This window comes from Plectropomus leopardus, chromosome 12 (genome assembly GCF_026936395.1).
Source record: "Plectropomus leopardus strain MGB_pleo_1.0 chromosome 12, ASM2693639v1, whole genome shotgun sequence".
In the NCBI taxonomy this organism is placed as follows: Eukaryota; Metazoa; Chordata; class Actinopteri; order Perciformes; family Serranidae; genus Plectropomus; species Plectropomus leopardus.
The window spans coordinates 35,834,334-35,848,541 of record NC_142187.1 but is presented as its reverse complement, the minus strand read 5'-3'; the positions used below and the strand labels follow the sequence as shown (position 1 = coordinate 35,848,541).

The window sequence follows — 14,208 nt, the reverse complement described above, 5'->3', positions numbered from 1 at the left end:
TCCTGCCCCCCCCCCCACACACACACACACGCACACACGCACACACACAGTTTCATTCAAGGCTATATATGGCAATAAAAGACATTCGAACATTTCACTTCAAACACACAAGACGGATGTTTACAATATTACTGAAATATATAAAAAATACATTTTTTTGTTGTTGTTATTGTTAACCATTAACGGAGAACACAATTCTAAATTTTGAGCGTACTTTTTAATGAAGGTGAGCTGTAATCAGGGTTTTACGGACTGCCACACTAAAACATCTGCCACCAGGAATATGTTTGACCTTTTTTTTGATTTTTGGACACAAACATACAAACCTTATAAAAATGCAAGATGTGTTAAAGGACTGTCGGAATTTCAACAATCCAACAATAATTTACGTTTTTGCAGTTTCTTGCCGTGATAAACGGTGTCATAATTGTTGACTTTTATTGATGGTCATTTCTGAGAATGTGTGGTCTTGAATTTTGAAATTTGCCTCAATGTCCTGGAAAAGTCTTATATATAAGGTGTTTGGTTAATCACTGCGCCACACAGTTGGAGCGTAGGGCGTACTCTGGGCACAGATGGAGCAGCAGAACATCAGGAGCAGTGAAAGTCAAACTGTTTATTCTGCTGCATCTAAAAGTTTGCCTCTACAGAAGACTCTTATCTCATCCATCAATCTGATCAGATCAGATCACAGTGAACAGATTGATAGATCAATTACTAACTCTACTGAAGAAAAAAAAAACAAGTTTCGCCCGCTCTGCGTTCACGGACAAAAACGTCCAAATGTGAAACTTGTAAATCTAATCGCAGGTCTGTGAGGCGTGTTGGAGTTCAGTGAGACTCTGCAGACTTTTTATCACCTGCAGCTCTTATCGATGCGGAGCTGGAGCCGACACACACACACACACACACACACACACACACACACACACACACACACACACTTTAATCTCCTCTCGTCCAATCAGAGCGCCTGGCCGGCAGCTGCTCTGTTTATCAAACACAGAAGAAGAGATTAAGGTGATATCAGCAGCATCCTGCAGACGCTGTACTGAGCGCGCTCACACCGCGCCTTCAGCTTTACCTCCTCCGTGTTTATTTCTACATTCCAGCTGTGAGTGAGGTTTATTCCCGCTGAAAGTTTCCAGATGCTGCGAGAGATAAGAGGTGAGCTCAGGTGTGTGTACAGCGTCCGTGTTTCCTGCTGATACCCAGAGGCCCGCTCATGTGTGCAAACCAAACACACCTTTATGGCCGCGTGCATTCCTCTCTATAGGAGCAGTTACACATTAACCGCCACATTAATGTGTAACTGACCCACTTTACATCCGTGGCGTTCACGCTCGTTCTGCTCGCAGTCCGTAACAGCCGAGGAAGATTAAAATTCCTCTCAGGTTTATAAACACAAAGAGCAGCAGACAGATTTCTAACGAAGCTGCAGAAACAAACCGAGCAGACGGAAACCAGCTGGATCCTGGCCAAAGAAAAAGTGTGCTGATCGGCCGTTTAGTCAAAAATTAAAAAACATAAAAAAGAAAAACAGTGTGAGGCTGCTGCTTAAACACTATAAAGCCAACCGAAAGAGGGTTCACATGGTCATGAAAAACCTGGAAAAGTCATGGGATTTGAAGATAACAATGTAGGGCCTGGAAAAGTTTATAAAAAAGAATCAACCCTGAAAAATTTGGAAAAGTCATGGAATTTTGTTTTACCAACATGTATAATAACGCATGACATGTTTGAGGGCTGTCAGAAAAGTGAAAACCCAACAATAATTTCCGTTTTTAACCGTTTCTGGTTGTGGTAAATGGTGTTATTTTTGGCGTGCTTCAAAGAAAACATGTCTTCCTGCAGGCCAAAAATGAAAGAGAATTTTAAAAAAATGGCACAAATTTTTAGAGAAAAACATGCCCCCAAAAAAATAACGAAAAAAAAGAAATCAGCCAAATATCAGTTATAGGTCTCATTAACTTCTAACAATGATAAAATATTGGTACTGATTGGTCCTGATAAATCAATATTGGTCAACCCTTAATGATGCTGACGATGATGATGATGACAATGATGTTTACGATGGTGATGATGATGATGATGATGACGACGATGTTTACGATGGTGATGATGATGATGGCGATGACAATGATGTGGACAATGATGATGATGACAATGATGACGATGTTGACGATGACGATGTAGACGATGATGATGATGATACGACGATGATGATGATGTGGATGATGACGATGTTGACGATGACGATGTTGACGATGATGATGACGATGACGATGATGATGACAACAATGATGATGATGTGGATGATGACGATGTTGACGATGACGATGTTGACGATGATGATGATAATGACGATGATGATGATGATGATGTGGATGATGACGATGTTGACGATGATGATGACGATGTTGACGATGATGATGATGATGACGATGATGATGATGATGATGATGTGGATGATGACGATGTTGACGATGATGATGACGATGTTGACGATGATGATGACGATGATGATGACAACGATGATGATGATGATGTGGATGATGATGATGACGATATTGACGATGATGACGATGACGATGACGATGATGATGATGATGATGATGCTACGACGATGATGACGACGATGATGTCAGATACCTCTGGTTTAGAGTTTGGATGAGAAACGTAATCTGCGTCGCGTCTCGTCCTGCAGCTGTTCGACTCACATAATCTGATGAGCTACTGCTGATTTTTACCGTCGGACAGATTGAAGCGTCGAGCTGCTCAGCGACTCCGTGGTGGTTTGAAAAGTGCGGCGGTGGTCTCTGCGAGGCGGTGCCGCCGACCTCTGACCCCGGAGCGAGCGGACTGGTCCTGTGTGTGGGATCAGAAGAGTCTCGTCAGTAAAACTGTTTCATGTTCGTGGAGTTTAAACTCTGCTCACATTCCTCACATTCTTCCCTCTGATTCGCTCCGTGTTTTCATCCTTTGACCTCTGACCTCAGCACCTGCTCTCTGAGGCCCCGCAGAGCTGCACGAGACGCCGCTGCGGAGACGACGCTCACCGCGTCCGCACCGCGTCAGAGAAAGTGGAATTATTGTCTCGGGCCGACCAAAACTTTTTTTTTTTCTAAGATTTTTTTGGGGGCCTTTATTCGGCCCGGACAGCTGAAGAGTGAAAGGCGCAGAGAGCGAGGGGATGACCTGCAGCAAAGGGCCGAGGCTGGAATCGAACCCGCGGCCACTGCCACGAGGATGTAGCCTCTGCACATGGGGCGCCCGCTCTACCAACTGAGCCACTGGGCGCCTCAAAACTGGACTTTAGATATCCACGTCAACATGTTGGTCCCACAGAAATGAATCATATTTCTCTAAGTCGCAGCGGCACGCTCAGATAATTCGCCTGGAAGTGGATTTCTGCGTCAGTCGGACTTTGACCGGACGCGTGCGTGCTCCGAGTCACTGTGCCGGCCTCCTCGGTGGTTCGGGATCGGGACTGTTTGTTATTTATGAGGGGGGAGGGACTGCTGCAAAACATTTGTTTTTCCTTTTTTTAGGTAATTTTCGTGTTTTTTAAAAACTTTTTTGCTTATCTTTAAGGTCATTGCTTTTTTGTAGGTAATTAGGTTTTTTTTGCTTGTTATCGGACTTCTCCCCATGTTTTAGAGAGAAATCAAACTGAATCGCTCTGGTTTCAAAGGGTTAATAAACACTGACGACAAATAATTTTGAATGTTTAGTTTCTGCTGGAAAATTCGGCATGAAAATGAAGTTTCTTGTATTTTAACAAACCGCCGTCCTGGAAAAAATATCAGAAACAGTATTTTATTGATTTGAATGAAACTTTAATCCTAAAACAAAAACTTTTCTAAAACTCTAAAACTTCCGTGTTTTTTTTTTGTGAATAATGAGTTTAGTTCAGCTCACAGTAATCTGATTACTGAGGTGCGTGTAAACGCAGAGCGGTGACCTTTGACCCCTGCTCCGCTCGGCAGCGGCCATGCTGTCAGCGGCGTCCTCGCCGAGGATCCTCTGCAGATGATGTTCTGCGTCGGGCCGTGCCCACACGTTCAAAAGTCAAAGCGGCCATTGTTCGTTCCTCCGGAGAAGAATGCGATGAGGTCATGGGAGGAAATTTAATTGGTCCGTGCTGCGAGCCGGCTCGTTCCCCTCGGACCTTCACCTCCCATCCTCCTCCTCCCCCTCCACAACAACTGTAAACCCCCTGAGCTCCTCCCACCCTCAGGCCGACCCCGAGGCTCCTGGAGGAGGATTCACAGGAATGCACCGTAAAAAAACGAGGAAGAAAAGCTGTCAGTTCTGTGCTGAACTGGTTCCACTCGTTCCCACTTTCCTCGTGTTTCGTCCTAAAACGAAACCATCTACACCATCAGCCAATCACACACAGTTACCGCCTGGACAGAAATGTCCTGGTGTCTCGTACATGAAGTGTCTTCAGCAGCTGCGTCTTTACATTAAAACCTACGGTGTCCTCTCTGAGCTCTTGGAGGACGGCAGAGCTCATGACGTCCTCTCAGGAGTCCTGTTTGACGATCCCGCTGTCTCTCTCTCTCCTCCTCCGTCCTAATCTGTCCTCCTCAAGGACGTCTTCCTCCTTAAAATAATCTGTCTCCTTTCCGTGGGAAGACAAACATCTGCTTTTCTGACCTCTGAGTACAGAGAGCAGGTCACAGGATTCAAACCGAGCACACACACACACACACACACACACACACACACAAGTATATATATATATACATACTGTATATTAACCCTTTAGGGACTGTTTGTCCTGATCATATCCCAGACTGTCAGCAGCTACAGCAAATAAAAACTTTGAATGTAGTTTATTGAAAATATAGATTTTTTCATATATAAACATTGTGGCATCAGGACAAAAATGTGGAATTTAAAGGGAGACTCTGAAAATCATATAAATGTGTAATATTTTTATAGACTGATTTTGAAAAGCAGAGCTGTATGAGTGTGAGTATTTGACACTGCACAAAGAATAATAATGTATAAAATGAATGTTGCTGCTAATCACTGACATATCTCATATTTTTAAACCTGAAAACATCGCAGCATCAGGACAAAAACTCAGAATTTAAAGGATTACATTTCTGAAAATGAATGAATATGTGATATTTCTGATTAGGACTGATGTTGGTTTAAAAAATAGAAAATCATATTTTGAAAAGTGCATTTTGTGTGCAGAGCGACACGAGTGTGTGTGTGTGTATGAGATATTGAAGCGGACCCTCAAGGGTTAAACACTCACAGGTGACTGATTTTGTGTAAAACAGATCTGAGTTCAGTGGAAAAAAGCTTCTCAGTTCACTTTGAGTTATGAAACCACTTGTTAATATAAAACACGCGTCACGTCCTGCAGGGTTTTCTCGCTCTGCGTGAATTTGTAGTTTCTTGAAATGAATATCCGATGAGTCGCGTGTTTCCGCCGTCGGTACTCTGCAGTGTTTGTCACACTTCGTACTTTCTGTGACTCTGAATCTTTCCGTTATCTAACCGTGCGGCGCTGATGGAACGAGCGTCTGGTCTGCTGAGGTTCTGTCCTCCCGACGCGCCCCGACACGTCGCTGCAACGGCGCTCTGCAGGTCTGATGACAGGACGGACGGCGAGGACGAAGAGCTGAGACAAGACGAGACAAGACGAGACATACGGGACGCCACAGCTCAGTTTACTCGTCTGTAATCTCTTTGTTTCCTCTGGTTAATATCCGGAGAAGTCACTCCGCTGTCGGAAAAACAGAGACATCAGACTTTAAACGTCTGACGAGGCTTTGGAGAGACGTCATGTCAGAGTGACTCCACCAGAGAAGTTAAGCTGGTGACGTCTACGGAGGCTCAGAGAGGCCATGTGGCTGTCGTTTTTTAAGTCTTGTCATTTTTTTACGATCGCAGCATTAAAATGTTCTGTCGTGTCATTTCCTCTTAAAAACAAAACCCGATTAGTCTGAAAGTGAAACGTTTGAGATGCCTTTCAGTAAAAAGAAAAAAATACTTCTTTGCACAGCACAAAGACAGCGTGGTTTTGGAAAAAATAAACAAAAAAAACGTTTTGATAAAATAAGAAATGAAAATGATGATATGATCATTTCATATTATCAGTTTTCTTGTAAAATCAAAACAATCCTAAAATAAATTAAAGGTAATTTTATTTCAGTGGTTTTGTTTAGTTTTATATAATCCCACAAAAATACCTTCTTGTGATAATAAAAATATCTTGAGAAACCTTCAATTTTCTTGTAAAATTAAAAAAAAAACAACGTAAAGTTGTTTTATGGATCTTGTTAATTATTTCAAGTCTATAAAATGTCATTTTAAAAAAAATCACAAAAAAAGAATATCTTAAGAAATGTTTTATTTTTGTTTAAAATTAAGATACTTTAAAAAAGTATTCAAGTATATAAAATTGCATTTTCAAAAAATAAATATGTTAAGAAAAGTTTTGTTTTCATGTCAAATCAAGATAATTATTTATTTATGTATTATTTAATTATTTATGTAATCTATAATCTCATTAATTTTTCTCAAAGAAACAAAATATTTTGAAGAAAAATCATCCAAAAAAAGTTCTTGCAATAATCTGTGCATCTTTAGAGAGGTTTAGTTTTGAGAAAATGAGAAATATTTTTCTTTTTTGAGAAACTTTGAAAAAAGTCGATAAAAAGTTTCGTTTTTTCTGTGAGCTGAGTTTAGTGAACGTGCGAGTCCTCTCTGTGGGGTCAGAGGTCACGTGATGCCCCCCCCCGACAGGAAACCCCCTCGTCCGTGTGCAGCGTCCGTGTGCAGCGTCCTGCTCAGCGGCTCGTCATGTCTTCCATATCTGGGCAGGAAAAAACTCCCAGCAGCCCCCTCTCTCTCTCTCTCTCTGGACAGGCTGTCGCTCGCCCTCTTTTCTCCTCTGTGCTCTCTTTCTTCGTCCGTCCGTCAGGCGTCACTTTGCCCGCCGGAAACACATTCCTGCCGGTTCATTCCTGCCGTCACCGTGCCCCCCCCCCGCTGTGCCCCCCCTCCCACACAGCCTCAGAAAGAAAAGCTCCTTCCCTGAGCGCCCGGAGGCTCCTTTCGTGTTCAGACCTGAGTCCGGCCCCCTGAGGAGGGTCTCCCAGGGTCAGCGCTCCACAATGGACCGGTTAGCTCCGCTTAAAGCAAAACCAGCTAATTGACGACGTCGGCGTCGAGCTTCTTAACTAAATCTGAGGAGAAAGAGACGCTGTTTGTGTTTGGCTCAGAGGCTGCGTTCAGCGTTTCTTCAGGCCAGACTTTAAAAACGTGACGCTTCCTGTTTGAAATCGCAGGAGGGCGAGCGCCTGGAGACGGACTCGTCCAAACAGAGATGCCGAAGTGAACGTTTAATTTCAGCCAAAGACTTTTCAAGATCTTTCAAGACATTTCAGCTCGACTTCAGTTTTCACCTTTCAGCCACATCAGGAAGCTTTGTTGTCTTGAATGTCCCCGAGGGGCAGTTTGGTTTACGCCGAGAGATAAATGTTCATTCAACTCAACTTTATTCATTCATTTAACAGCTTTTACAAAAACATGCAGTGAAAAGTGCTTACAGAAAAATGGTTGTGGTTAATGGACACCACTGATTCATCTCATGTACCTGCGAGCCAGACATCACCAACTGACGGACCGCGGTCCAGATCCGGACCAAAACTTCGTCCTCTCTGGACCGGCGGCCAAGGTGTAATAAAATGTAAGAATGAGAACAACATTTTTTAAAAGTGACTTCTTTAGACTCTACAGACGACTTTGTGTTAGTTTCAGCTTTAATCAGACTTTGGATGAATTATTTAGAAACGGCAGGACGCATCGCTCCGTGTCTCATCCGGCCGCTCGCGCTGAGCTCTCATTATTATTACCAGGGGCAGATGTAATGTTTTGGGGGCCCGGGGCCACAAGCACATGAGCTTATTTTCAGCCTTTCTCTAACTGTGAATGTCGGCAGGCTGTCGGCAGCTATAGGAGAAGTAGGCCGACTCAAAAGTTTTTAATTCCTGAGTAAAATGATTAACAGCACAGAAGTTTGACAGAAGCTGAAGTCAGAGTCCTGCAGTCAGGAGAGGTTGGACTATTATCAGCACAATGTGCTTCAATTTACCTGAAGTTTGTTTCAGATGGAGCTTTTCATTTTGATATAATGCTGGAAAGTTTAATAAATAATAATAAATCATATGTTTATTACAGTGTAACACACCATGGTCACATGACACTGTGTCAGTGAACTATGAGGGCAAAAAACAAACCACAGAAAAAACAAAAGCAAAATAATCGTTCTTTAATCGTCATCAAAGTAAATTATTCAGTTAATGGTGATACTGATTTTAGGTTTGAGGCTCGGACCTTTGCTGGGAGGACATTTTAGTACCTGGACCTCTGTGAGTTTTAGTAGAATAGGTCCTCCAGCTGGTGATGCTGTTCTACAGTATATTTGTCATGTTCAATGTCTGACAGAAAATAAATATTTAACCTAAATGAACCTGATGATATCTTCATATCTCACTGAGGAGTCAAAGGGAATTTGATGTAAATCGTAATTATATAAGATTTTGTCTTGTTGCTTCAAAAGACAGGTGGAAATACAGGCTTGTTTGTGAGCATTTAATTTTTAGCTTAAATCTGTGTCTTCCTGTCCTGTTTTTGGGACTGCGTGTCCTCCTGGTGTCTCAAACTGCAGCTGAGCTCTGCCCTGCTGTAATTTTATCTCAGTCAAGTGTGGTTGAGTGCCGGACGCCGGCGCTCAGTGTCTCCGTGTTTTCTGAGGAGCTGTTGGAGAGTCAGCAGGTCGTCCGTCTCCCTGCAGAGAGTCTTTTTGTCCTGGCGTCATATGGGACGAGGACATAAATGCGTACAGCGCGCTCTTTGTTTGCGCTCTCGACTGTAAAATTCTTCCTCTCATCAATACACCGATTGTTCTGGAGGAAGAGACAAGAATTCCTCGTGGCTTCACTTCTGTTGCAGAGTCCAGCGGACGGAGCGTCCCATCATCATCATCATCATCATCATCATCATCATCATCATCATCATCATCATCATAATAAACTTTATTTGTATAGCACCTTTCATACAAGAAATGCTGGAAACTTAAGACTCATCAGCTCACCAAAGTGCTCCGAAAACCCCCAAATTTAATTAAATGAGATCAAAAGAAATCTGCTGTTGTCTCTCCTCAGTCTGTCAGACGAGTTTGAGCTTTTAATTTACGCATAATAAAGTATAAATTAAAAAAATTATATACAACTTTTATAAAAACACACAGCTCAGAGTGATTCTTAAAAATAATTGAAATAAATAAGTATTATATACACCTTTCATAAAAACACAATAAACACTTTAAACAAAAACATGCAGCTCAGCATGCTTATTAATGAATAATTATTCATTCATTAAATAATAATTATTAACACTTTTCATATAAAATGCAGGTCAGACTGCTCATAAAGAATAACAAATAAAATTATTTAAATAAAGTAAATATTTGAAAAACCTTTCGTACAAACATGCAGCTCAGAGGGCTTAACATGGAGATAATAATAATAATAATAATAATAATAATAATAATAATAATAATAATAATAATAATAGTAATAATAGTAATAATAACTGAAGGATCATTTTAAAGGAAATCAAACCAGTTTGTTCAGGCATTAAAGGGTTAAAAGTCCTCATTGTCCTCCTCTGGTGTTTGTTGTCTTGACAGCAGCATTATTTCGTCCAATCGGAGCGTCCCCTGTCCACCTGGGCTGAGTGTCTCTGTGTTGTTTGCCTGCTGATGTCTGTGCAGACAGACGCTCTTGTCCTCTCTGCGAGGACGCAGAGGCGTTTTTTTTTTAATGTATTTAAAGAGATGAGGATGACAGAGAGACTTCCTGCCGGCTGGTGTCTGTCCTCCTCTGTGAGACACCGGGTCTTTGATCTGAGGACGGACACTCTCCAGAGGGACAAGATGCTTCAGGATTAAAACTTTTTTAACTCGCTCTTATTGTGAAACTCCTCCGAGCTGCCGACCAATCAGCAAACGCTCGACGCAGCTCGTTTTTTGTCTTCAAAGTCAACTTCCTGCGATCCAAAGACACCAGATCTGACCGCTGGGTTTTTAGGGACATGTGTCCAACGACGCAGAGGACACGGAGAATATTAAACTTTCCGGCTGTAGAAGCTGAAAATGTGGTAGAGTTTGATTTTGAGGCGTTCACGAGTCCCAAGTCAAGTCTCGGGTCCTAAACCTGGTCCAGACAACTCAATATTTTAGTATTAATAAAGTATGATGTCGTCTTTGTCTACTTCGTTCTCGTCGTATTTTTCTTCATCTTTGTTTTTTTCGTCCTCTTCATTGTCTTCTTTGTTGTCTTTGTCTTCCTCATCGTTGTCTTTGTCATCTTCTTTGTCCACATCTTTGTCTTCTTTATTGTCTTTGTCCTCTTCTGTGTCTTGGCCTTTTTTTTTGTCTTCTCCATCTTCTTCGTCTTTTTGTCATCTGTCTTTTGATTCATCTTCTTTGTCTTTTTTTTTCTTTTCCCTTGTTGTCGTCTTCTTTTTGTAAACTTTTTCTTCTTTGTCTTCGTCTTCTATTACACCTTTGTCATTTTCATCTTTTTCAGTCTTTGACATCTTTGTCTTAGTTCTTTGTCTTTTATGTCTCCACATCTTTGTCCTCTTCATCATCATCTTCTGTCTTCATTTTCGTTGTCTTCTTCGTCTTTGTCTTTTTCTTCTTTGTTTTCTTCTTTGCCGTCTGTCTTGTCTTAGTTCTTTGTCTTTGACTAAATATTTGTCTTCTTTTCCTCATTTTTGTCTTTGTCTTTTTTTGTCTGTTCTTCATCTTCTTTGTCTTCTCCGTCTTCTCCTTCTTTTTTAATCTTGGTCTACATCGTTGTCTTCTTCTTCTCTGTCTTCTTTGTCTGGACGTGGCTGTTTACCAGGCAGTGCGCTCTGATGTCCTGTTGCATGCTGGGAGATGTAGTATCCGGTGTAGTGGCAGTTTGACCCTCAATCCGAATATCTGCGTGTGGCGTCTCAGCTCCGCCGTCAGCAGCCAATCAGAGAGCAGCTCTGAGCCTGGCGCTCAGATTATCGGGCGACTTTGACGGCTAAGTCAAAGTTTGGAAATCGTGTTTCTTAATGTTTGAACTTTCCAGATGTCTGGCTGACCTCTGACCTCTGAGTCATCACAGCTGATGTGTCTTCAGCTCACTTTTATTATCGACTCTGCTGAAACTGTAAAGACAAAAAACGAGACCGCCGACCGCCGCATTCGGAGGTTTTTGTGTTTTCAGGTCGTCCGTTGGTACGTCTCACTGTCGTGAACTCAATATCAACAAAACGTGAGGAATTTTATCAGATATGGCACAAACATCCACGAGACACAAGGATGACGTGTAGATTTGTATTAGGTGGTCAAAGGTCAAAGGTCACTTAAACCTTGCGTCCGTCTCATTATTGTGATCCTGACGAGGAGCATCGGGGAGTTTAAAAAACGTAACGTCACCTGACCGGGAAAAATGCTTAAACAATTTTAATAACCCTCTAACAAAATTTAAACATATAATCTGGATAAACAGCTAAAAATACAGTTTTATAAAAAAAGTCTGAAAAATTTTAGGAAAATTATTATTTTTTTAAAAAAACAACAACAGCTGACCTGGAAAGAAATGCTTAAACAAGTAAAATAATTTTATTTTAATTTTTATGATATTTGGCTTTTTTCTTTTTTAAACACACACACACACATACACACGTGCAAACACACACACACATACGTGTGCAAACACACACACACACACACACACACACACACACACACACACACGCAAACACACACACACATACGTGTGCAAACACACACACACACGTACACACACACACGTGCAAACACACACACACATTCAAACACACACACACACACATTCAAACACACACACACACATTCAAACACACACACACGCGCAAACACACACACACACACACGTACACACACACACACACACGTGCAAACATACACACACACGTACACACTCACACACACATACATGTGCAAACACACACACACACTATCACACACGTACACACACACACACACACACACGTGGAAACACACACACACACGTGCAAACACACACACACACACAGTCAAACACACACACATTCAAACACACACACACACGTGCAAAATACACACACACACTCACATGTACACGCACACACACGTGCGCGGTGGAGGGAGGACGCCGGTGTGTTTGCCGTCTCTTCATTGTTTCCTGTAATAAACTGCGGCTCTTTGTGAACGTCCCCTCCCTCCTATCAGCTGCTTCACCTTTATTTGCCGTGGACACAGAGGGGCCCCCGGGGGCCGGGGCCCCTGTCAGCACACTGTTTACAGAGCAGATTCTTTGGCTGAGCAAACAGCCGTACCCCCCGCCGCCCGGCTCAAACATGGCGGCGTTCCTTCACACGCTGACTGACGGCTCCTGGAACGCGTTCCCGCCGGCCTGCTCAGACTCGCCAAAAATGCAGAGAGGGAACGAGCAGCGGACGCACGAGCGTCAGCCGCCGAAGGACCCGGCCGCCGCGTTAGCGTGTTCCAACCGCACTTTACATTCCTGCCGCTTCGAGAGAGAGAGCGCAGCTCAGACGCTAAAAACCCAGCAGCTTCAGGAAACAAACGTTCCCAAACTCCTCACGTCCGTCAGAGCTTCAGTTTTCAGCCGCTGACAGAAACGCCACGAGAGAAGGGAGATGTGATGTGATCTTTGAGAGGCTGCAGATATTTTGGTTGTTTAACCCTTTAAAACGCAGATCTCCCGCAAATACCAAGAATTTAGAAAAAGAAAAAGACCTGAAAATTAGATTTTAAAAAAGCAGAAAGAGAGAAATCAAATTATTAGAAGTAAAACAAAACAAGGGAAAAAATGTCCAAAAAACTATATTTATAATATTATAATTCTATATTTACAATCATGTTATTATGTTCTGATTTTTTCACACGTCCAAAAATTCATTTTCCTGTCTTTGTTTTTAACTTATCTCTTTTGGGTGTTTTTAGAGTGTTTCCCGCCTTTTTCGTGTGTCGTTGAAAGAGTTTAGGCTCGTGTGTTCGGGCTTCAAAGCGTTCAGATGAGCGAAAGTGAAAATGGCGCACGAGAGCTAAACGTTGACGTCTTCCTCTTCTCTGCAGGTAAGGCCTTCGACATCACCTACGTGCGGCTCAAGTTCCACACCAGCCGCCCCGAGAGCTTCGCCATCTACAAGCGGACCAGAGAGGACGGCCCCTGGGTGCCCTACCAGTACTACAGCGGCTCCTGCGAGAAGACCTACCAGAAGGCGGGCCGCGGCTTCATCCGCACCGGACAGGACGAGCAGCAGGCGCTCTGCACCGACGACTTCAGCGACATCTCGCCGCTCACCGGAGGAAACGTGGCGTTCTCCACGCTGGAGGGCCGGCCCAGCGCCTACAACTTCGACAACAGCCCCGTCCTGCAGGTGAGCGCCGCCGCCCCCCGAACGCTGATGGGGACAGGGGGACAGGGGGACAGGGGACAGGGACAAGGGACAGGGACAAGGGACAGGGACAGGGGACAGGGGACAGGGACAAGGGACAGGGACAAGGGACAGGGACAGGGACAAGGGACAGGGACAGGGACAGGGGACAGGGGACAGGGATAGGGGCCAACATCTGACCTCAGACACGGTGCAGGGGGGCCCCCTAAAGCGACTGACTCTGAATAGTTTTTGTCCTTTGAGTGTCTATAAGGTGTCAGAGACATAAACAGCATCAACAAAATAAAATTTACAGCAAAAATGAGAATTTAGAATTTGGAATTCAACAAACTCAAAACTTTGTTTTAATAACCTTAAAAAAGTTTAATCAAAACTGAAACTTTCAACATCAAACACAGAAAGTTCAGAAAGTTCTTTTTCTTATAAAGTTCAGTGAAATTTAAATAAAAAAGGAATCAATAAAAATGAGGGCAGTCAAAAACAACAACACGTTCACAATAAAGGAGCTGCGAGACTTCATGAATGAGTGAATTTATGTTTGGAAATGTAAATAAAAATGTATTTTTTACACGTTATTTATTACAGTTTTACATTAAAGCAAAACTACAGAATAAATCATATTTAAATAATGACGAGAAGGGCGGTGTCCAGATAAATAATCAATAAATAAATAAACAGCTACCATAACGA

General features: G+C 42.7%; 1 protein-coding gene across 1 annotated transcript in view; it reads left to right on the top strand.

The window, feature by feature from the left end:
• lamc1 (laminin, gamma 1) overlaps nt 1-14,208 on the top strand; it is a 68,860-nt gene that overhangs the window by 19,235 nt on the left and 35,417 nt on the right. Inside the window, exon 2 of the mRNA XM_088086000.1 lies at nt 13,196-13,500. Within this exon, the coding sequence (XP_087942126.1) occupies nt 13,196-13,500 (305 nt within the window). The remainder of the gene's footprint in view (nt 1-13,195; nt 13,501-14,208) is intronic.